This window comes from Homalodisca vitripennis, chromosome 4 (genome assembly GCF_021130785.1).
Source record: "Homalodisca vitripennis isolate AUS2020 chromosome 4, UT_GWSS_2.1, whole genome shotgun sequence".
Classification (NCBI taxonomy): Eukaryota; Metazoa; Arthropoda; class Insecta; order Hemiptera; family Cicadellidae; genus Homalodisca; species Homalodisca vitripennis.
The window spans coordinates 122659034-122685433 of NC_060210.1; the positions used below are offsets into that span (position 1 = coordinate 122659034).

At 32.6% G+C, this 26400-nt stretch overlaps 1 protein-coding gene across 1 annotated transcript; it reads right to left on the reverse strand.

The window, feature by feature from the left end:
- Positions 1 to 501: 501 nt before the first annotated feature.
- Positions 502 to 21900, reverse strand: LOC124360076 (dehydrodolichyl diphosphate synthase complex subunit nus1-like). The gene is made up of 4 exons (XM_046813360.1): positions 21187 to 21900; positions 11687 to 11809; positions 8191 to 8437; positions 502 to 901 (listed from the first exon to the last, which is right to left on the reverse strand). Exons 1-4 carry the CDS (start codon positions 21575 to 21577, stop codon positions 811 to 813), a joined length of 852 nt encoding a protein of 283 aa, XP_046669316.1. The 5' UTR covers positions 21578 to 21900; the 3' UTR covers positions 502 to 810.
- Between the last annotated feature and the right edge of the window lie 4500 nt (positions 21901 to 26400).

Here is a 26400-nt window from a genome sequence, read left to right on the forward strand (position 1 = left end):
TTAGGCATTTATTCTTAGACGCTAGTTATGGGTTTTTCAACTAGTGAAATCCTGGTTAAAAGATAAAATAGAGAATGAAAATGCAAGAGAATGAAATTTAAACAACCCACCTTCAGTTTAAATGAAATCGGAGTAAAGTGGCATTATAAAACAATGCAATATATATAGGCTATTATATTTAATAATGACTTTGAACACAAAATTTGTAAAAACTATTAGTTAGCATAAAAATGAAAAATTTGTTCAAAAAAATAAAACAATATTGTAATCAAATATCTAAAAATTTACGAGATATTGAAAAATTGTAAAAACTAAACATTAAAGTTCAACAACTTATTTTAAACCGTTCTGTAAGGTTTGAAAAAATTAACATAAATGTTAGAATGTAAAATTAAAAACACTGCTATTTAGTAAAAAAATAAATATATATATATATATATAAATTATATAAAAATACAAGATATATGTCAAGTCAAAATGGGTAAATAATCAATCTATCAATTTGATGTGACAAATTTCATGTTTAAAAAATTAAATTTGTAACATAATTATTGACAAACCAGCTTAAAACTTTTCTTGACTTAATTGAGGATTTATTCTTTTATTATAACTATATAATAACAAAAGTAAGATATATCAGAAGGAAATGGTTAAAGAACTTTCCACGAATACTCATACTGAACACCTTGAATACAACTACATCTAAAACCCCATTTCGATAATGACCACTGTTACTTTTTACACGTTATATTACGCCCCTTAACCCGGATATACATTTTACATAAATAACTATATATTTTATATTGTTCACTACTTCCCAAACCTTTGATCACAAAATGCATATGTTCTTAAGGCGCACAAAAAGTCTTCAAGTTGGAGGTTGTGATGTGTTGTAATGTGCCTGAAAAATAAAAAAGTCTTTAGTTTTAAATCAAAAGAACAAAAATGATTCATTTGCACCACAGTACTAATCAAAAAGACAATGGTGTAAAATACAATAACATACTGTATATATAATATATATATATATATATATATATATATATATATATATATATATATATTTGGTCTTCCGATCATATGTTAGTTTGGTTATTTAAACACATATGTGAAAGAAATGGCCAAATACAAAATAATTGAATCGTAAAAAGTGAGGGCTCTGTGGTGTAATGGTAGCACATTCACCCGGCAAGTGAGAGATCTGTGTTCCAGTCCCGGTGGAGCAAGTACTTTTTGCGATTCAATATTTATTGAAATTAAATTAGGCTATTGCCACTTATACAAAATTTAATGAATGTATATATATATATATATATATATATATATAAAATTAGTTTGTGTAAATAGGCTTAATAGTTTTATTGTAGATTTTTTAAAGAATACAAATTATTGTTGCTTCAAACTGAAGAAGTAAAAAACTGGAATGAATAACATTTTGCACCCCTTGACGAATGACAATACTCTGAGTAATTGAGTATTGGGGTTAAGCAGTATACTCGCTGTGCAGGTCTTCCAGAAGTAGATGCTTTCTCGTTATATAATAACAACACTCGCCTTCGGCTCGCTGGGGGCTACGCCCCCAGGCCCCCAAAGTAAACGCTTGCAAATTCGGGGATAAGCGGAATTCGGTGACTGGTTAAGTCCGGACATTAAGTAAATGACAAGGGATTTAAAAATTGACCTTTTTCATAGATTTTTTTTTCCGGATTCGTAAAAACTTTTGACTTTGAGGGCATTTTGCGGTTAAACCGTTAGAGATACGACAAAAAGTGACTGGACCTTTCTTGTTGGAAATTTAATTTTGTCTTTCGATTGTGCCCTCAGATCTGATCTACGACCTATGGTTTAGCCAGAAATGAGCTCGGGAGAAAAGTCTGCACGGGTCAGCTATCTTGAATTGTTTAGTATAAACATAATAAAAAACCGACCTCAAGGCAGTATTTTAAGTCGAACAGGGGGTTTAATATCACCAGGAGACTATCTAGTCAAGGCGAGAAATTCCCTGGGTGGGTGATTAATGTTAAGGAGGTTAAGACAAGAGGGGGTTTAATTTCGTCAGGATATTGTCTGGTCATATGAACAAATTCCCAGGGGGGGTTAACGTTACCGGGGGGATAAGTCTCCAGGGGGTTATCTGGTCATACCAGGATCTTCCCAGGGGGGGGGGTTAAGAGATTTGGTGACTGGTAAAATTCGGACATGAGGTCATGGCAGGAAATTCCCTGGGGGGGTTTAATGTTACCAGGGGGGTTAACACATCAGGGGGTTGAATGTACAGGAGGTTATCAGGTCATACCAGGAAATCCCCGGGGGGGGGGGGGTTAATATTACCGGGGGTTAATGACACACTTGGGCCTTTTTTAGAGGGTATTGTGTCTGTGAACATAATAAATATTCCTCTGTCCCTATCTACTATTGACGCTTAGCTAACGCTCAGCCAACTCCCGAAGTCACTGAACCTTTTCTGTAGATCACGTGATTTCCTAAATCCCGTTTAAAAATTTGTTTTGAGTTACGACCAACCGTTTAGCCGCTATCAAGCCCGGAATGTAAATTTTTAGGCGAAAACGTCCAATATTTTCACTTAATCGCGTTTTGCGGTCAAACTAAGGGAAATATAGTAAAAAGTCACTGGACCTTTTTTGTAGGTCATCTTATTTCCTAAATAAAACGTTAGTCTTATTTTGACCTCCGACCAATGGTTTCGCCGCTATCGACCCCAAAACAAAAGTTTCGCGTAAAAGTTACAACAAAATTGTACACAATCACGTTTTTCGGCCAAACCAATCGAGATAGGGCAAAAGATTACTGGACCTTTTCTGTAGACCCTCGCGCAATTTGCTAATTTGATGGATCAATCAGATTTGAGCTACGACCAACGGTTCGGCCGCTATCGGGCTTGAAACATTATTTTTATCGAAAAAAATCTCTGGAATTTCAAATGTTCGAGCGTTTTGTCGCTTAACCATGGAAGATAGAGCAAAAAGTCATTAGACCTTTTTTGTAGTTCACTTCATTCCTGACCATGAATTTTCCGTCAGATCCGAGCTAGCTCCAACGGTTCGCCCGCTATCGGGCTTACAAAAAAAATGCCTGCAGGGGTGAAGAATGCGCCGATTTTTTGGGAATTTTTTTGAGGGGTTGAAAATGAAAAATTCTCACTTTTCGGGATTTTCCTGGTGGTTACACGTGGAAAGCTATCTGTGTACCAAATTTCAAGTCTCTAACTCATCTGGAAGTAGGTTAGAAATTAGTATACGTGAGTGAGTGAGTCAGTCAGTTACACATGCGGTTGTATATATATTAGATTTACACACCAAATAATATAACAGTGTATATGAAATTGTTATTTAGTCATTAACAATGGCAGCACACATGCGATAAAAATCCCAAGCATGTGCTCAGAGACAGAATATTTCCTTAATTATGTTGCTAACAGTAGACCTGCTGTGTACCAGCCAATTCTTCCCCCTCTCCTCCCATGCAAATAAATCTAGTAAAATAAGATAAAACAAGGCAATAAGAGTATCCATATAATACTATAATGTGCTTAGACGAAATATTAGCACATTTAACTTTTCAATCAGAAAATGACTATATTCTTAAACATGGGAAGATGTAATGAGGGACTCATGCTATCATTACTCCATTGACCTAGGCTATTATTATCTAATTGACCAACTAGTTTGGTCAGCTAATGAGCTGCGCAGTAAATCCAATTATTTTGAGCCTAGATGTTTTAAGATTATTTAAATATCTATTTGTGCTTTAGAATAGATTTATGTGTTTTGTGTGTGTGTGTGTGTGTGAAAATTGAAATTTTCTTGAAGAATTCCTTACTTAAATTCGTATAAAAATTACTAGATCAAAGTAATTTCTTTCCTTTATTTTAAATTAATAAATTTCATTTATATAGTGTAAACAAAAACTTTGCTATTGTTTTAACTATACTTAATCCATGTTACTGTAAATTGGTTTGGTTAAAAATTTGTTTCTTTTGATTGAATATTTTAAATGTATAAATATAAAATCTACTATTAATTATGTTTTTACATGTTTTTATGTACTTTAAGTGAGGAAGTTCGAAACACAACTTTGATCTGGAACAATTTAGTGGTGCACTAAATAATTTGCACCCAGTGGTGCCCTCTACACCACATCAAATCGATGTGCAACAAGTTATTAATAGTTTTTTTCATTTGTTTTTATTTATTAAACTATGTAGAATCGGGTTCAAAATTGTTGAAGGCCTAGGCCAACATCATGTGCTACAATTATTATTACGATAACCACAGTGTTAGATTCACACTCAAACTCTTCCTTGAGATAGTTTAAACTCCCTTCACTATAAATACTTCACGTATCAATAATACATCTGCCTTTATTAACAGATATATTAATTTCTGTAATATTTAATGCCACACATCGTGCCATTTCATTAACCTGTGTTTGTTTACTTGACTTAATGAAAATGACCGATTATCTTTTACTCTGCCTTTCTTAGTTGCAGTGGTGTAGGTGGAAAACATCCTGATTTGAAACACGAATGTTAACTCCACTGCTACAAAAATTATATTGAAGAGTGTATATAAAAGATATTTACACCAGATCTGAGTTCTGCATCGAAAAAAAAGAATAAATATTTTCTTACTGTCAGAGAATAAATTGATCTTATTAGTATATTTTCCTAGCACTTATTTAGTGCTAGAACAATTTATCTCCACAAAATTTACCACTCGTGTTGCAACATTTCTTAATTTAGTCTACATTAAAAAATATATAACTTTTATTATAATAAACATTTTCTTTAAAATATTGACCTATGATGTTCCGTTACATCGCTACGATTTTTAAGCAAATTAAAAAAATAATGTTCTGGCAAGTCAAAATTATTCGGTAGGAGTAAACCTATCTATTCTGGAAAGATTAACTGTTCGTTTATAAATCAGTATCAAAATTCATCCACCTCACATCACCAAACACACATATGTGGCTGCTGAGAACTTGTATTAATAATATTTTTAAATAAATTTCACAGAAAACTGCCTATTGCAATCACCATCATGATAGAATTGTCGGGAAATTTTTATTCTTCATTTTCTATGATCATGACTCCAGAATTCAAAATCACCATAATCCAAAAATATACGTGTGTGTGTGTGTGTGTGTGTGCTTTGACTTATGTTATAAAACGCATAAGCTTGTGAACACGATAACTGCCATAACTTTTAATAGATCTAGACTAAACTTGGTAAAGAGGCAGTATTTGTACACAGCTTGGATGAGTTCATTACTCCATCTTAACGAATAAAAAATTACAAGATGGCGGACATTTGCATTTGAGCAAAAAGTTTTAGCTAATTCCCAACATCGATCCAAATGATACATTTTTTAAATATGTTAGGTAATTATAAACCATTTTTATTATTTTACGGAGATTCAATGTTTGGAAATGGAATGGTTATGTATAAATTATAATGCAAGACAAAAAAGTGTTTTAGAAAATCATCAGGTAATTAAAAATAATGTTTCTTCTTACATGTTATTTGATATCTTGTAGATTTCCAGACAGCGGACATACAATATTTTAAGTAGTATGCAACATTGTGGGAATAATTGTGAACTCGATAACTACCATAATTCTGTATCAATTCAGACTAAATTTAATACAGAGTCAATGTTTGTACATAGCTTGGATAAATTGGTTAATTAGTCAGTCTTAACCAATAAACCACTTCCAGATGGCAGCCATTTGCATTCAAACAAAAAGTTTAACCTTGACTAGTTCCCAACATAGATCCAAAATGTTAAATTTAAAAATATATTAGATAATTAAACCAAACACTTTTATTCTTTAAATTTTTTTGACATATTTTTCAAAATGTTTCAAGATGACGGCCATTCAAAAAGGAATGGTTATTAGTTATTACGCACTATAGTGTAAAAAATGTTTTAGAATTCCCAAGATATTTCCAATAATGTGTTTCCTTTATTGTTATGTTTGATATTTCGTACGATTTCCAGATAACGGATGTACCATGTTTAATATAACATTATGGGAATAATTGTAAACACAATAACTACCAAAGTTTTTAAAAGCTTCAGACTAATCATAGTACAGAGACAGTATTTTCACATGGCTTTGCTCAGTTTGTTAGCCAGTCTTAACCAATAAAACATTTCAAGATGTCAGTAATTTGTATTTGAGAAAAATGTTTTATCTCTGGCATAAACAGCATAAATCAAAATTGACACTTTTCCAAACATTTAAGTAATTCCAAGCAACATTATTCTTATTTATTTTTCAATAACTCTTAATGTTCCAATATTGAGGCGGTTTAAAGTTGTAGAAATATAGAATTTAAACGTTATAATTTAATATGTTTATAAAGAAATATATATGCTTATAACAAGGTTTCAATGTGATGGAGTTTCTAAATGTTTGAAAGTGTTGCTATTATAATGACATGCCAACATTGAGAATTATTGTTGTGGAAATTAATAATCTAAATTATTTTTATACCCAGTTTTAATTCTAGTGATGTAGTGAGTACCATAAGAGAGATGAAATCAAAAAGGTCTTCGGGCCCAGATGGAATTCCAGCGTATATTGTAAAAGGTTGTGGGGAGATATTAGCAAAACCACTGTGTTTTATTTTTAATCTTTCACTTTCGTCATGTGTGTTTCCGGACAAATGGAAGGAGGCCAAAGTTACTCCTATTTTCAAATCTGGAGAAAAAAATAAAATTGAGCATTATCGTCCTATTTCGTTGATAAATTCATTTGCAAAGGTTTATGAGCTTCTTTTGTATAAGCGGATATTTAGTGCAATCAAATCTAGGATTTCCTCAGAACAACATGGGTTCTTACCCAAACGCTCTTCAGCAACAAACTTAATGGAGCTTTCTTTGAATATATCAGCTAAACTTGATAGTGGCGGTAGACTAGATGTAATATATACTGATTTTTCAAAAGCATTTGACAGGGTAAATCATGATATTTTGCTGCGCAAATTATTTCTCTTAGGATTTTCAGTTGATTTTTGTATATTTATGGCGTCATATTTACAAAACCGAACTCAGTTTGTGTCAATGTTAAACAAATCATCTTGTGTTTATACAAGCTCCTCGGGTGTTCCTCAGGGCTCAAATTTAGGACCTCTCTTGTTTTTAATATTCATTAATGATCTCCCCCGTTGCTTCTCTGACTATAAATGTCTATTATTCGCTGATGATCTTAAATTATACAGGCCTATAAAAGATGATTTTGATGTTAACTTATTACAAAATTCTTTAGACCAGTTGTATATTTGGTGTTCGACTAATAAGTTGGAATTGAATGTAAATAAGTGTTTTGCCATGTCATACTCACGGAGGAGGATTCCTGATTTTAACATTTACTTCATAAATAATAAAGCTTTAAAAAATGTTTCTAAAATTAAAGATTTAGGTGTAATTTTTAGTTCTTCATTCTGTTTTAATGATCATGTCCACATGCTGGTGTCGATTGCATACAAACTTCTGGGCTTTGTCAAGAGAAATTCAAGATATTTTCACAATACTGAGACAATTATGACTTTGTATAAAACTATGATAAGAAGTAAATTAGAGTATTGTTCTGTTATCTGGAATTCAATAAATGTGTTAAGAGTGTAGCAATTTAGAGATAATACAAAACAAATTTCTTAAATTTTTATTTTACAAACAACATAATTATGTATGTCCTTACGACATGCCCACTTCTAATTTAAGGGAAATGTTTGAGATTAAAAAATTGTCCATAAGAAGGGAACTAGCCTCAATAAGTTTTTTATGTAAGTTACTTAATAATTCAGTTGATAGTTCGTATTTGTTAAGTCACATAGGTTTGCATGTACCACATCATATATTTAGAGAATTTAATTTATTTGCTTTACCTACATGTAGAACAGTTTCTCATTATAACTTTCCTTTGTACAAGACTCTACGGTTTCTTAATTTAAACCAATCAAACATAGATATTTTTAATGATAATTTGGAAAATATTTTAAAGATATGCAGCAACCTTTTATTTTGATTTAATTTATTGTTCATTGAAATATTGTTCATTAAAATTCACATGTGAAATCTACCTTTTTCTGACTAAGACAGAACAGATATTTAAATATTATTCATTGTTTAAAGAAGTCTTAGTCTATGGATAATACTTACGAAATTTCCGTCACCCTAATCTGCCATGGCATAAAACCAAATGTGCTGAATGTCTTTCCAAACACTAAACACAGACATGGATCTGGTAAAGGTATTTCATCCCTAAAGTGTTGATCAACTGCATCTATCGATATTTCTTCAGGCTTCAATTTTTCCTCACATAACCTCAACATCACACTCTCTATGCTGTTACTGACAGACTTGGAGGAGAACAAATTCACTTCCACGATAGGTCTCCACACATAACCTGTAGACAGAAAGCACAAAATTTAAACCTATTTGATAAATGTGTTTTTAATTCTAAACCTTAAAAGTGCTGTACACATTGTGGTTTTCTTGGTAAAATGTGAAATAAATACAGTACAGTTTGATCTAAACATAAAAATAAATAAATCAATATAAAGATACTTAAACAATTTACCCAATCTTTTACTAGGAGTTAGACTGATATAGCATGTAAATTGTTCTACAACATTGAGTGACATCTTCTAAAGACAGAATACATTAAGATTGCATTACATTAACTATTTGTGTTTGAATTTTAAACCAAAATGCTACTAAAATTAAAGTTAATTCTTACAGTTTAGATTCATTCCGTAACATAATTGGCTGAGCAATAGTGAAGTTTATCACTTGACAGTCTGGACAAATTTTATTTCTGACCATACAACATGTTCAGAGTTTGATGATGAAGCATGTCACTGCATGGTTGAGCGTTAGTAAACATTTTTACATTTGTCTTAAGGGTAACCATGATTCGATCAAGAAAATCACAGAATACATAAATTTGTAAAAAAATTGAGTTTAATCATCACATTTTAACTAACATGTGTAGTTATAAACTTAAAATTCTTCATACAACCTTAGCAAAGCCTATTATGCTACATATGGTGTGGTATACTCCTACCATATTGTTAAGAGAATGCTAATATTTAAATCATGAGGTAATTTTATCTGTGCCAAACATTATGTTCTCTTGATACCAATGTTATAGTCAATCAGTCACTCTTTGATGCCGGAAGAAATATTTATATTTACTTTAGCTGATTATAAAATGATGGTATTTCCCGTTTATTTATTTTTTAATTTGATGTTTAATTTTTTTAATAATGTTTAATTTTTTTCTGTTGCTACACTTATAAAAGGTTGTACACTTTTCTTACTTCTTAACCATTCCCACGCCATAGATGGATATATTCCAATGATAGACTTCAACCAAAATGCCAAATATGTTTTTATCCAAAATTATACATTGTGTCTCTTGGAGAGTTTTTTAGTTTACTTCATTTGGCTTCGGAAATATAATTTACTCAAATCAGAAGTGTTCATACAGATGCAACGCCTATGAAATTGTGTGTAAAACTAAGGGTAACTGCAAGTGGAATCACAAAGCAATATACCAGACACTAAATGCAATTTCTGATTGACATAATCATCAGGTGCATTGTCATGGTGCAAACGCCATGAGTTGTTTTGCCACAAATCCGGGCGTTTTTCGGATTGTTTGACACAAACAGCATTGAACTTGCAGGTAGTACTTAATTAACCATTTGATCTTGTGGCAAGAATTTATGATGCAGTATGCCATTTAAATCGAAAAACATGCTGAGCATAACCTTCACGTTCTACTGCACTTGTCGAGTCTTGGTGATACAAAATGCCTCCACTGGGATGATTGAGCCTTAGTTTCGACATATCCTTAAACCAATGTTTCATCACCTGTTACATGTTTTAGTAATTCTACATCGTTGTTGACTTCATTCAGTGACTCCTGAGCAACTTTCATTCTCGCTGCTGTTTTTGTTCAAAACTCAATAATTTTTACACAAATTTTGCTGTCACACGTTTTATATACCCAATACAATTTTAAAAAATGTCATGACATGTGTCAATTGATATACCAACATCATCAGTGACATCTCTGATGGTAACATGGTGATCGTTCATAACCATTTCTTCCACCTTTTTCATATTTTCTTAGGTTGTAATGTGCTGGAGCGTCCGGAGGTTTTATCATCTTCAATGTCTTCGCGGCAATCTTTGAAACATTTATACCACTCATAAACCATTGTTTTACTCATAGTAGACTCACCATAGGCCTTTTTTAACATTGTTACACTTTATTTCATTTTTCACACATTTGATACAAATTCTGTGATCCATTTCTTTCAAAAACGAAAATCACTGAATTCATAAAACATGTATAACCTTAGCAGCTGCCACTGACAAAATAAGCAATAAATACAGCTGGAAATATTATAATTCAGGAGCATGAATACCAACATAATTCCCGTTACTTTTGGAACACATGTCGTAAATGTATATACACATAATTTGCTAACAGTTTCTGCTATTAGATTATTTCTTTACATCTTCTTTTATTTTAGCAATAAATTTATTTTATTTATAAAAATTTATTATTAGCCAAATTATTTTAAAATCAGACATTAAAAATTGAGTGTATGAGAGGATTTTGTGAAGTTATAAATTTGAATCTGAACAATATAAATAACATGCTGTTTCAAGTTTCTACAACAGGCTTGAACATTGTCAAACTGTCCTGGGACAGCAGGCTTAATATAATATAAACATCTAATATAATAACCACAGGTTAGTAAGTTTTAGCCGTTTTATTGTTTAACGTTATTGTAATTACTAGTGTTACTGTAACTTTACAACAAAAAATTTAAACTGCCCCCAAAAAGCCCATTTTGGGGAAATGGTTTACTTTTGTTTCCCAGAGGGGTGTCCTGAGTTTCATTTTTCTATCTTTGTCAATTGAAGATTGAGCAGGATTCATCCACACATTTAACTTACTTAATTTTAATGAGCTGCCATTGTGTACTGGGTTGGGATAGAAAGCTCTAGTTCCACTGTTGCTCTTCTTTTATCAAGACCACTCAAATGCGGTGTCACTTAATGGGGCTTTACATTTAAAAATTTTGAACCGATCCCTCCCCAAAATCCCATTTTGGGGAAATGGGCAAAGTTGTGACAGAGACTAAAAAATTCACTTCTATTTCCTAGAATGGTGTCCCAAGTTCCATCCCTCCATCTTTATCCATAAAAAATCTAAACAGTGTATCCATTCTTTTAACTTAACTGTACAATAGCTGTTTGTGTAGATTGACAATTATTTTTTTCATAAGCAAGATGGTTAACTTTTTTCAAATACAATGGCACAGCCCTTTTCAACACTTACTTAAGTTCTGAAGTGGATAGTTGGACCATAAGAACTGTTTTAAAAATAAAAAGGATAATTTTGCATTGACTTATTAACTTTCTTAGTGTCTATAGTTTTTTTACTTATAATTATTTTTGTTTTTAGAGTTTTGTTATTTTTGAGAAATGCCTAATTATTGACGTATCTATCTTGCAATTACACTGATTGTTAATTTGTTTGAATAAAACTTACATGTCATGACATATTCCAATTTATTATAGTTGGTGGAGAGTCAAACAGAAAGAAAGTACTACACAGTTAAATATACATTACCGTTGATATCTTTTTTGGCCATCTCTTTAACACTTTTATGGAATGATTTTCCCCACTGTATGTTTTGCAAACTGTTTTTGCTCTTCTTGCATAGCACCTCGTATAAGGATGTTGGATTAATTGCTGAAACAGAAAATATAGTATTTACCAGAAGAATATAAAAAACAATTGCGTTGGCAACTATTCTAGCATTAAAAAGAACATTACATTTTTAAAGCAGCTGGTATAAGTAATTGAGATTTTCTGTAATAATTTACAAAAAAAATGTCAAAGGGGGCCAAATTGGATGACTAGAATGGTCTTAGTAGAGTTGGTCAAAAATACCATCACTGTCAAAACTTTGTGAGCTGGAGCAAAGTCCTGGTGGAGGATCAATGACCTGTTTTTCCACTATTGTCCTGTTTTCTCTGTACACAATCACATAGGGTAGTCAGGGTGCTAATGTAGTCATTCTAATTCACTACCTGCACCTCTGATACCCAATCAATGTACACAATCCCTTTGATACAAAAAACACAATCATCATGCCCTTGAATTTTGATTTGGTCATTTGTGCTTTATTTTGCTGTGGAGAAAAAGGGGATTTCCAATGAATCGATTGACCTAACTGTACACTTGTAACATTACAAATATTTCACTTGCAGATTTTTCAAATCTGAAAAGAAATTTCATGTTCTCACACTATTTTTTCTGGTTACTCAACACTTACAACTTACAACAGGTTACTTTTCTAGAGACTAAAGGTTAACTGCTTATAACTAGCTCTACGGGCGGAATAAGTATGGAAGCCCAACGAAACTCAAGGAGGGTGGAAGGCGGTGTCGGGTGACAAGTCGTACGATATTCAGTCTTATTGCGCTCTGTGACTCCACTAATACTAATCTGGTTATTTTCTAGCCACACCTCATATATCTGAATAGAGAAAAAAAGAAAAACTAATTGTGTGGTCCAAGTTACTGATACGAGCTACACTCAACATCTTTAATATTCATTACAAGGTTCTTAGTCTGTAAAGACTATACAGCAGACATTTAAGTAAGTCTCATCTCACACTAGTAAGTCTCAATCAATATAGGTCTGCAGTGAAGGACATAAACAGGAAATAAGATAATACTAGGAGAGGAAAGAAATAAAGGAAGTATGCTGGTATTGATAATATTGAGTTTTATGGATATATAGTAATTGTACAGTAGTACAAGTGTGACTTTTAAGTCAGTGAGTGTCACTGACATTAAACTATGAATTAAAGTCAAAGAGGGCTTTGTAACTGATATTATATCAAATTAAGACACTACTCAAAACTATTTTAGAATTTTAAGATTTTGTTTTTTTAGATTAGAGCAAATCCGCCATGCTGTGAAGGGCCACTTTCTTACCATGCCCCCGTTATACTCCGAAACTCTCCTGTACCCTTCCTCAGATTCTTTGTCTCTAAATGAAAATAAATTACTGATGGTATACTCCAAGTGTACTGCAACAATATCATTATTTTCTCCCCTGGTATACACTGCACATTAAATCCCCTGTCCACACAGTTCATACTTGCTTAGCACTAGTGTGAGTCCGTGATTAGCAAAACGTTTTCTAGATTGTTCTTCAGTATGGAAATAGAATATAGGGGATAAAACCGTAGCGATTTGAGATACTGGCAAGCTCAGGCCACTGTTGTCCAATTTACGGTAGTCCTCCTCAATGGGACTATAGTATGAGACATATCAACACAAGCCTGGATTGTGTAACGGAAGAATAACAACTGGTATCAGTGACTCAGTGTTATGTCAAAATCAACTAAACTCCACAATATATTTAAAATTGAACTACACATGCAGAATAATCGAACACCAAAAAAATGGATGTAAACAACCAGAACGAAGAGAGATGTTGTTGCGTTGGTTCATACTGAGAGTCAGCTGATATGACAATGTGGGAGCTGACATACAATGACAATTTGGATTTATTGATATAACATACCCAATACCAAATTATATATTTGTTATTAAAATAGTTCATCCAGTTAGTAATCAGCAGTGGTCCAGTGAGGAAATCCTTATCTTATCAGTTCACTCTGTGGATTCCCTTATTTTTCTCTGATTACCAGGTTTGGCTGGGATTTTTCTTTTGATTTTAGTTATGAACTGTTGCAAATTTAAAGAGGATATTTTGGAAAGTAAAGATGAACTTAAATGTTTTAATTTGTCTGAAGAACAGCAATAGGCTGGCTGTGCTCAGAATGCAAGTTCTATAAATAGTAAAACTACCCCTAAGTCGAATGAATCCTTGAATGAATCAGTAAATTTTGGAAAGTGTCAACAAAAAATTGGAAATTATTTAAAGCATACAAATTGAATTGTCAAATTTAACAAGATTTACAGATTAAAGTAGCAAACAAGTTGGGGGTCATACTGAAGGAAGAGGACATCGGAAGCAGCTTCCGAGTCGAAGAGGACATCGACTCCTAAAAACCAGAACTGAAAATCGGCCAGCTACAATCATTGTACAATTTGCTAGGAAGGAAGCTAAGGGACAGAGAGCTGAAAGCAAGAAAGACGGTTGTGACCAACACAGATGTCACGGGGCTTTAGGGAAGTAGAATCTACGTAAGTGAAAATTTGACTTTTTATTTTAACTAAACTTGTTAAAGAGTGCAAAATCTAAAGCTAAGATGTTGAACTATCAGTTTGTTTGGTTTCAAAATGGTTTTTAAATTACTCCACAGCTGCAGATTGTAATTCTTTAAAGAGAGCTCAACAAGCTGTTGGTTTTTAGAATGTTTATACTTTATTTAATTATAAAAAAATAACAATTTTAAAATGGGAATTTCCTTTTTGCATTTGAATGTAGCCTTCATAAGAAATTACTGGGATGAATCTTTTGTACTGTTTATCAATATTATTGAGTACTTGGATGTCATAGTTTTTACAGAAGTGAATGCAAATGAATATTTAAAAATGTTTCATCTAGACGTTGTTGATTGTTTTAAAAATTTAAGATCGAAGGGTAAGGGTGGTGGAAGAAGTATTTATGTTCGGAAGGAGATAAAAATAGGTAAATTTAAAACTTTTGAAACGATTCTATTAGCTAAATATTTTTTAATAAAATTAATTTAAGTTAATACTATAGTTGTGTACAGAGTTGGACAGTCGGTGACTTCAATTTAAATTGAAAAAAAATTAAGTTTGCAATAATATAAATGAATATCAGAACATGAGGTCTGCCAATGGTTTTCATTCCTGTGTAGACCAGAATACCAGAGAGGAGATAAAGTAGGGCACAGTGTTTAGGTATCTGATCATCTTTATCTAAGAGAAGATAATATATAGGAGCTAGGTCTGCTGTAACGAGGGTCCAGATATTTAACCACTACTCCTGTGTCTTAAACTTACAAATACCTGAAAACGGTAATTATTTTATATCACCAACTGTTGGTAAATATAAATACTTAATTGAAAAAAGTATAAAAACTAATTTGGAAAGCTTCAATTGGAACGTGTTATTGATAACAGTTTTTCATGTAATGAAATGTATTATTGTTTGGTTAAAAATTTTAATTTTATTTACGAAAAAAGCTTGTGCTTGGAAAATAAAAGGACAAAGCTCCAAAAAAAAACCTTGGATGACATGGGATATAACCAAATTGAGCAAAAAACTCGATAGGCTATTTGAAAGAGGTACGAAAAATCCTGGTGATTTCTTATTGGTTGCAAGAGTATTCAAGAAATAAAGACATATATTTTGTAAAAATGAATTACAACAAGAGAAACTTGGAAATAAATAAAAAAGATATTGAGAAAACCTGGGAAGTAATAAAATAATAGGGAGAAATAAAAAGTTGAATATAGATGGCCGGCAAAGTTGATAGCATTGAATTGATTGCTAATGAATTTGCACAGATTTTTACCCAGGGTATAAAAAAAAATAATTCACAGATGCAGCTTTAAAACACTGGACAGTACAAATAATAATTACGATCTTTTAAACTTTGATAGAAATATAATAAATAGAAATCTTTACATACCAAAATAACACACATACAATATAAAAAATATAACTTGCAAGTTGGAGAAAAAATCCCAGGTTTAGAAGGAAGAAGTAAAGATGTAAAAACTTTCTCTGAATCCTTTGCTGAGATTATTTCAAAAATAATAAATGCATCCATTGAGGAAAGTGAAGTCCCTGTAAAATTGAAACTGCTATAGTTAGGCATATAACAAGGGAGGAAGCCATGCCCTTTTTCAAAACTATCGCCCTTTATCGATACTTGTCAAGTGGATAAAATAATGGAACATTATGTATCTAAACATCTCACTGTACCTACTTAGAAAATAATAAAATAATAGATTACTGTCAATATAGGTTTCAACAGAATAAAAGCACTGAAACACTTCTTCAAGATTTTCCTAATCATCTAAATAAAGAACTAGAAGCAAGAAATCAAATATTGATAACTTCATCGATTTTTCTAAAACGTTGGACGTTCTATAGTATGACAGAATTATTCTCTATTGAAAAAACTGGAATAAAGAATAAATTTCCTGGTTGGTTCAGAGACTAATAACTAAACAAATAAAGTGGTGCTGCAAAGTTTCTAATCTATTCTTGGCTCCAATTATGTAAGGAGGCTATCCATACAGGGTTGACGAATTCAACAAGCTACCTTAGAAGAGAACAAAACAAAGATCATAATGTCATCAGGCTATTAAGACCTCTAGAAAATCTAGAGATAAATCCAAGCACCTATTTCTTTCATTGCAGATATAGTCAATATACCCCAAAAGACATATCACAGTCAAAACAAATGATCAAGACTTTTACACTCAGGAATCTAGAATTTTGGATACCTAAGATAGAGTAGGTAATCACTGTAGGAGTCTTCTTGATATGATGAAAAGTAGTGACAGAGCATTTGCTGGGATTCACTAACACGTTGTTCCTAATGCACCCAATCCTCAATTGCAGACAAGTTATATTAGATTCTTTGAGAGTCTTCACTTCAGATGAAGAGATGACATTAAAGATCTACAGATCAGCAAACTGTAAGGCATTGACATTGTCTAACTTATAGGAAATCATTAACAAAGGCGTGGAAATGACAGGAGCCTTGTAAGGAACCCTAAGGAACTCCAGAAGACGGAGAGAATTATGTGATGTTGAGGATCCAATCGCTCAAATAACTGAAGACCCATGACAACAAGAGGTCAGCCAAACCATAACTACTTAGTTTAGACAAGAGAACTTTATAGTCAACCTTATCAAAGGCCTTACCCATGTTGAAATAAACAGTGTCCACCTGCTTGTTCAGTCGAAAGGCAGCCAGAACACACTTTTGAAGAAGCAGGAGATTTGTGGTAGTATTTACCATGGACAAAACCATGTTAGGAGTGATGAATCACTTTAAAGCCTGTCCAACACCAAACTTTCAAAAACTTTACCAATAGCCGGGAGGATCATGATAGGGTGATAGTTCCTAATGTTACTAGAATAACTGTTTTGTGAAGAGGAATGATGCAAGCATTTTTCAAGATTGTTGGGAAGATACCGTTATCCAGTGATTCGTAGAAGAGTGCTTGGAGAGGAACTACAAGGAGCACTCTGCTAAAGCTCAGTAAAAGAGGGAGACATTATCAGGGCTGACTATTCCAGGATATATAGACTATCTAGTGCTGGTTGTATAATTAAACAATGGTGCTCAAATGCAACACCAGCATAGATTCCAATGTGTCAAAAATTGACAAAATATGTTATCACCAGTAGATGGTTTTTCGATGGAATGACCATGTTGTTACAAAATCGATGTAAATTGCATTTGCTGTAAAAGATTAAGAAATAAATGGAACACAAACATATATCAAATTAAAATCATCTGTGTTAGATATAGATATAATTAGTGTTATTTCGTTTTTTTAGTAATGGCTATTAGTATTTATACGCTTTGTTCAATATTTTATCAGATTTTTTTAGAGGCTAATCCGGGTTTGCAGCCCCAGGGCCTAAACCAATATTCTAAAATTGACTACAGTATGATAAGCGTCCAACACTTGAATGATCGATAACTCAAATCACGATTAGAACAATTTAAATACTGTCAGACAAATCTTTTTACCCTATTAAATAACTGCAAGTACTAAGCTGCTCGAACTTAAAGAAAGTTGTATTATTTTCTATAATGTTAAGTGCATATCATTTATTTGACATACAAAAGTAAAGTTTCACTAAAATACAATCTTAAAAGTCAATAAAATAATTCAGTACGATATTATTGTTCAAAATGTAAACAAACAAAGTTAAATCATGTATATGGTACTTGAGTAATGGCTGCTAGAGGCAGGAAATGCTGTTCTCTGTCAATAACATATTGAGATATTACGCTCCAGTAACCTGTAACTGTTGTAACATGTTAATATACAAAAATTATCTCTATATAATGTAACAAACTGATAAACTAATCAAATTATAAATGGGTTAATTGAAATTATCGCTATACAACACAATTATTGGGTACATACTACGAAGGCCTTATCTAGTATTTGTTATCAGGCTACACATTCGTACGTATTATAAATATAAAAAGTTAAAGATAACCTTTACAAGCGCTCATGTGATCTGAGCTTGAATTTGGGTACTATCCCGAGGGATCTATTTCTTTTTTCGCCAGAAGTGCAGGGTAGTACCTAGGCTCCACAGAAGCCCACACTGATGGCTAGGGGCATATCTGATTGGTATTTTCCTGACCTCAAATCATGTCCCAGATCATCAAACTTCTATGCCATCAGATCAAATTGTACACTCCTTCAGCACCACACTGCAATTCTGACAAAATAAATAAAACATCCCTCGAGATAGTACCCAAATTCAAGCTCAGATCATGTGAGCACTTGCAAATATTATGTTTGACTTTTGTACTACTTAACATATTTACGATAACTTAAACCTACTTAATAACACTATATCACATAATAACATTCCACAGAGTAATATTTCCATTCCGAGCCTCACTTACATGAAATGACCTTGGCAGTTATTAGTTACCAATTAACCTAAAACCAGAAAATTGTTATGAGAACACCAAATTATACAGCCCAACTTTTACTGAAATAAAAGTACCCTGGTAATAAGTAACCACTGAATGACCTGTTACTGAAACTAATCCTGCCCATCTGTAACGGTATTGTACATGCACGTAAAATGGTTATGTGCATGTTTTATCTGTGTCAGACATGTTTAGGCTTATTCTTCAAAATAGTATAAAGTAAGTAAGTAAAGTAAGTAAATGTTATACTGCATTGTTTGTTACACTCTATAAATATACATAGCCAAGATTGTTTTTTATTCACCATAACATTACTACTTTTAATACTGGAATTTGAAATACCTACAACGTAATTTGCCTACAAGTAGTTATATCAAGGATTCTGTTTTCATAAATATTGATGATTCGATACTATCGATCATTCAAGTGTTGGACATTTATTAGGCTATACAGAAGGGCCTAGCCTTAAAAGTTACTAAGCCCTAGTCTATGTTAAACCAAAAATACAAGGGGGAGAGGTACTTTGGGATTATACCGACCACACTAGTATGAAGAACACAAAAATAGAAATTTATAGAAACAAACATGATAGAACGAAAAAACAACTCTTCAATTACAAAATTACAAACTTACAAGCATTTCCAGGTATTGTGATCGCTGTTATCTTATCTTTCTCGAGAATCCTGATTACGGCAGGCCGCGCGGCATCACGTGATTTGCACGGTACATAATTGCCTTTCCATTACAATTCAATTTATATTTCTGATTAGCCCCTCTAGAATTTGATATTTTACTGATAGGTACTATCTCGAGGGATGTTTTTCTTTCGTCGACATCAGCGCGGGGCAGCACCGAAGGTGCTGTCAATGCCCGCGCTGATGGCCGGAGGCACTCGCATTTTGGGTGGCGGAATGTGATCAAGAATAAAAACAAGTTTTTAGTGTTTTTTTAATAAAGAGTTTAGTTTGGTAAATGATTGTTTTTGTTGAATTTTTGTGTTTGGAGAAATGTAGAGGTAAAACACGGAAGTACAACAAAGCGATGCACCAGCTGAACGGGCGGCGAGACTGCAATCACGTTATCTACTAGACGCTCGACTTTGACCTCTGTCTGAGGATGGGGAGGGGTTTGCGATAAGACAATTCCTGTTTTATATTGACGAAATATTGTTCTACGCTAATCTAGTAATCAGTAGAAACGAAATGTGAAATAACGATTCATGTCTGGGTGTGGTCGGTATAATCCCAAAGTACCGGGGGAGACCTTAATTATAAGCGACCTACCCTCGTTATTCAATTGCTGTTATCGAACAATTTTATATATTATTCAACTACGATATGTAAAATATATATACAAAAGAGTTACAATAAATTACAGTAACAAAAAGAATCTCGTACATTACAATTTTAAAAACATAAATTTAACAATAACACAACAAAACCAACTATAGGCTAGCCTTCCAACTATAGGTTTCTTTGATATCTAAGTCTAGACTGATATCCCTCTTGGTGCCTGCTGGAACCAGATCCAGGAATATGTTTTCAACGTGCCACCACTCAAACAATTACAGCTATCACGGTCCTATTGCTCGACTTCATAGGCGTGGAAACAGCATTCCTTCCGATGGTGATATGTTTTATGACAGATCGCACACCTTAAAAAGAGACTGCAACAGTAACGAGTTTTTTTTCCCCTTAATATCAGTTGGAGATGATGTTTGTGATTTTTCACTATTGTAACATTATTTCACAAATCTTAATACTTATTTATTATTCCACTGCATAATCACTACTTTCTGTAATTTAATTAGTTGTTATTTATTTTGTTGATGTTATATTTAAGTTGCATGAAAATGTTGTGAAATTATTATATATTGGCGGATGCCGTTGAAATAATAATAAATAATAATAATAATAAATAAATGAATAACTGCTTTTGTAAAATGGAGGAAATAATTCTCCCCATGGGTTAGTAGGAGCCAAATCCACACGTTGAAATCACTTAAACAAATCTCGTCACTAGTAAGAAATATCTCGCATATTTTCTTCATATTCATTGCCAGTTTCAAAGTCACTTCTTATTATTCTGCATATTAGTTACTTCTTGCTGTTTATCGCTTACATAAAAATTACTGTAACTAATAAGTTGAATCATATGCTAGTTAAATAAATTGTAATATTGAATTATTCCTTCAGATAAAAACAATCAAACCATTCGATAAAAACAACCGAATAACGAGTGTAGGGCCCTTATTAAAGTCTACCCAATACAAGTAGACCTAAATTACATTCAATTGTAATAGACCTAAAAATTTAGTAAAGTAATTTCATCTTAATTAACAGTATATTATGAAATAATTAATAACCCTATAACTAGTCTATTTCCAATACAACTGCTTTGCCTACAGGAATAGTTAACCAGTAAAAAAAGGTTGCAGAAGACTTGATTTTCTCAATTTGATATTTTTACTTACCACCATTATTAGTATAGAAACTTATGAAGGGTATTTCTGAATATATACACCACAATATTAATTTAATACAGTCTTGGTAGGAGATATCATCTTCTTCAATAACCACTGCTAAATGTCTGGGTACTTTTGGGTAGCACTTAAATTCTTCTTTCAAAAAACTCGCTGATACACCTTTTAATATTTGATGTCTAGGTCCTCTATATAAGTTTTTAATTTGTTTTAAAGCGTGGGATGATAATAAGCTAATAAATTGAAAAACACTAAAAGTTATATGTAAAATTAACAGAAAACAGACCCCACTCTTGTGAAGAACTCCCTTTACACATGAAAGAACCATATTATACGGGTTAACTAAGATATTACATGAATTAACTATACACAAAATTCTCATCCACTATCGACTGGAGTATATATACATTTTAAAACAAAAATATTACGTTTAAATTCACTTTCCAGAGTTTGGAAAACTGTTGGTCAAACTAAAAACAAAATCGTTTTTCACGACCACTGGTTTGATAAGCACGTGAGATCGGAGAAATATCATAAGTTTATGACTGTCTCAGCATTATTTGTTGATAATGATTTAATTTGAGGGCAAACTCCAATACAAATACCGACGCCAAGAGCGCCCATCTCTACAAACTCATTTACTGACTAAGTAACCTACTGCCGAACGCCGACAACAAACGGAACGAACGAATTGAATAAACGAACACGACACCGACACCCATCAGATTTCGTCAGCTGAGTTTGTAAACCACATGTTTATTATCATGTGACAAAAATGCATAGAGATTCGCATACAATAGTCTTATATTATTTACATGTTAAGTCATTTAGTACAATAACACAATTTATTAAGCACATCGACAAAATGAAAGTAATTTTCAGGTAATTATTATTCTACTAAATAGATGTAAGGTTAGCGGCACATCAGGGTCCAACAGAATATTCAACATATCCTATCAAGTTTACTAATATTGTGTTTCACTAGTTTCTATTCCTAAACAAGTGATTTAAGTTTTATATAGGATTGAAAATATAGATTTGTTTTACATTTATACACATATTTAAAATACTGAGTTCTGGCAACGCAGACTATAATATTACTCACTGGTAATAAGCGCACGGTCGGTCTCATAGCTGTTAATATTTTGTGGTTTGCCTTTCGCAATTGAAGACAATTAAATTCTATACTTATAGACATCATTTTGAATTATCAGAGTGATTTGGTTATTAAAATAGGCAATATTTCTTTTAAAATTACATTTTAAAGTGATATACAGTTTATTCGACTTATATATATATAAATATATATAATTATTTTAATTCATTTCAAACAATAATTACTCTTCAGCATATTTTTCGGAACGAATGACAATGTATTTTCTTTAACTATTATTCAGTGTTATCCGGCTGCCAATTCCATAAATTAATTTGTAACAAATGAAAATTGATTATCTACCTGTCGATTCAATTATTCACTTCACTTATATATATATTATAAGTACTTAAGGTTATATTCTCTTATATATAAAAGTATTTAACTATATGTATACCCCGAACTATATATATATATATATATATATATATACAGTTTTATACAAAAATCATAGAATATTGGAGAAAAATTCCAGTTATTTCACAGGTGCATATTGAGACTGTTTTAAAATTTACATCTTAAATAGATCATGAGCTTGGAGTATCTTTCAGTGACTATCATTTATCTCAGAAGGGTAATAACGACGTTCAAAAGAAACATGCCTCCTATGTCCCAATGTTTCTGTAAGAAATCGCGTGCGAAGCCGTGGGTAAGTGCGTCTCTGGTCGTAATTGGCATTTCATTGAAAATGGAGAATTTTCGTTATAAAATACTACGAATTTATTGACGAACTATGTGTTACCCGCGGCTAATTGAGTATAATTGCTTCTACTAAGTAATATAAGGACCGGTTCTAAAGATTGCGTGCGAAGTCGCGGGTAACAGCTAGTATTCCATATACGGAAGTCATCTGAAAATAAATCTAGATACATTAAAAGATTATAAAGTAACTAGTGTAAGATCTGAACGCTGTTATGAATACTATTTAATGGCTGACATGCCTTTATAATTTCTAATTGGAGAACCTTTATATAAAATATCCACTTTAAAAACTTAAAAACTGTACCTATATAAAGTGTTTACCTTTTTCTTGTTTATATCTTGAAACCGTATGAAATAATTAATTAGTTATAAGCGCAAAAGTAGTTATTTTTAAAATGTGTATTACTTTAAAGTACAGTACTATATAAGTATTTTTTAATCTTAAATATTCCTTCTAACACAATCGTAAGAAATAAGAAGTCCATGTAAAAACATTTCAGATTTCAAATTGGAGCTTTCAAATTACTAGTTTTAACGGTCAATTTGTGCAGAAATTCTTTAACAGAATGTTTAATGGCTGGAATCTCTTTGCTTTAAAGAGTTAAATGATCTTAACAGCATTAAAATAGAAAATCTAAATTTAATTTATTTATTTTCTATGAGTATATGTATAAATTTCCCCTGACTCTCAGCCTGTAATAAATATGTATTTTGGAACGTATTTAATGTTATATAAGACATTGTATTTTTTAATTCGATCCTGACACATGTCAAAAACTCTCTTTTTTCTTTTCTTTCTTTCTTCTTGTTTGCTGAATTTCAGCAGGTTCTGCTTACTTTGAGCATGGAACCTCAGAAACAATTCTTGTATGTATGACCAGTTATATATATATATATATATATATATATATATATATATATATATATATATATATATATATATATATTACCTTATTTATAGATTTTAGAAAACTTACAATTTCCAGTATTATTTCCATATCAAAGCTCGTTAAAAGATCTTTCAATATATAAGGTGGATCTATATTCTTCGCTTTCAGTTTAGTGAGCAATTCATATCTGAAGTCGTTATATTGCACACAATCAAAGATTAAATGTTGAAGACTTTCTATGGAACCTGCATTGCATTTGAGGCATAACGGAGTGAAATAACAATTTATCTTAAATAGGGTTTCATTAACCCAAGCATGTCCGATTCTTAGTCTATTTATCGTTACTATTTTATTTCTACTAAGTTTGTAATTATTATACCATGGGGAGGGGCTATCAGGGGCAAGTAGTGATTGTTTAATTGCGCCAACAAAATCTTCCAATGACACTTTAAAATCTGTTGTTGGTTCTTCACCTGCTTGGGTTACCTCTTTTGCCAGCCTATCTACATGTTCATTGGGACCTATCCCGACATGACTTGGTACCCATTGAAAAGTGAAGTATTTATTACCTCTCATCATGCAGATTGTAATGGCTGATGCCAGATTTTCTTCATAATCTGCTGAACTTGCTGCCTTTATGGCTAGTATAGCAGCTTTTGAGTCAGAACATACTACAATGTTATCATAATTTTGTTCGTTTGCTATTTCAACAGCTTTCTTTATGGCATACAGTTCTGCGGAATAGCTGGATGCCTGGTTTGGAAGTTTATATTTGCATTCTATTTTTAAGCCCTGTATATACTCGACAGAGCCTGCGCCGTCCTTGCTTCGTGAGCCATCAGTGTAAATTCTTAGATAGTTTTCATATTTCTTTCTCATTAATTCTAGAAATAATGCTTTAATGGCTTCTGGTGGGAGTAATGATTTTTTCCCAACTGTGTCATCAATTTCTAGTTCAAATGATATTTTTAAGTTCTTAAGCAGTAGGGGGCTATCAACGAATTCCAAAATATTTGAATCACTTACTGCAATATTGTTTAGATTCGCCAGATTATCTACTGTGTTCACCAGTTCCATGTATAGAGGTTTGGTTTTTTTGACCCAGTACTTATAATGATAAGCTACTGCATGTAAATATCTTATATTCACATAGCATGGGTGTTGTGGATTACTTAGTGTTTTAAACAATATTTTCTCTGTTAAGAATTCTTTCCTTATATGTAAGGGAGGTAATGCTGCCTCTGCATGCAGAATATTAGTTGGGGAAGATTTCATAGCTCCAAGAATGCATCTTAAAGCATGGTTTTGGACTATTTGTAGGCTTTTAAGGTTGACTTTTGGGGCATGACCAAAAATAAAGCAACCATACTCCAGCTTAGATCTAATTACACTTTTATATACCTTTGTTAGAAGCTGCGGGTGGACACCTAGCCTCCCACAAGCCAGTGACCTCAGGATGTTAAGGTATTTTAGGGATTTGCTTACCAGTGATTGGATGTGCTCCTTAAAGTTTAATTTATTGTCGATTATAATACCTAAGATCTTATGGCTATTGACTACAGGAATGACTTGATTGTCAACAGTCGATGTGGGATTTATGATTTCTTTCCTTCTACTTATTATGATAATTTTACACTTTCTTGGATTTATATTAAGCGATACCTTTAACAGGTATTGTTCAAGGCTGGACAAGGCTTCTTGGATCCCAGCTGCACTAATGTCTAGCTCTTTATGACTACAGATTAGGGTTATGTCAACTGCGTACAGTAGAGGTTGTACCTGTCTTGGCATATACCTACCGCAGTCTGCAGTATACAGTGGAAATAATATTGGACTGAGCACACACCCCTGGGGAAGGCCTCTATATGCAATTCTGATGAAGGTACCCTGATTGCTGATGAAGGTCAACCTTCTACAACTAAACCATTTAAAAATGTGCATTATAAATTTTGCTTGGATTCCTAAAACATATAACTTACTTACAAGTGTTGGTATGGAGACTGAGTCATAGGCGCTACTTAGGTCCAGGGGTGCAACAACTGCAGTTCTATCGTTTGTAAGGCTTACCTGAGCTTCAGTTATCAGGGTCAGCAGGAAGTCATTGCTTCCACTCTTCTTTTTGAAACCAAATTGGTTGTCAGGAATAAGTTTGTTCTTAGTGGTAAACCATTCTAGGCGGTATTTAATCATTAAATTGAATATTTTCGAAATACAGGATATTAATGAGATAGGCCTATATGAGATTTCAGATTTCCTATCTTTTGTTGGTTTTAATATACCTATTACCTTTATGTTTTTCAGGTATTCCGGGATGCTCTTTCCCTGCCAAATGTTGTTAAAGACAATTAGCAGAAGGGTTTTGGCTGAAGGGGGCAACATTCTTAAGATTAAATAGTTAATACCATCCAATACAGGAGCGGTGGACTTGAACTGGAACATGCCATCAAATCTAGGATTTCT

Bases quoted from the DNA above. Each gene is read 5' to 3' on its own strand.
- LOC124360076 (XM_046813360.1), bottom strand. From the start codon at position 21,577: ATGAGAATTTTGTGTATAGTTAATTCATGTAATATCTTAGTTAACCCG. The intron at 11,810-21,186 runs GTAAGTAAAAAT...TTTCTGTTTCAG, and splicing joins TTTCTATACTAATAATGGTG to CAATTAATCCAACATCCTTA. The intron at 8,438-11,686 runs GTAATGTATATT...TTCTGTCTACAG, and splicing joins GGCCAAAAAAGATATCAACG to GTTATGTGTGGAGACCTATC.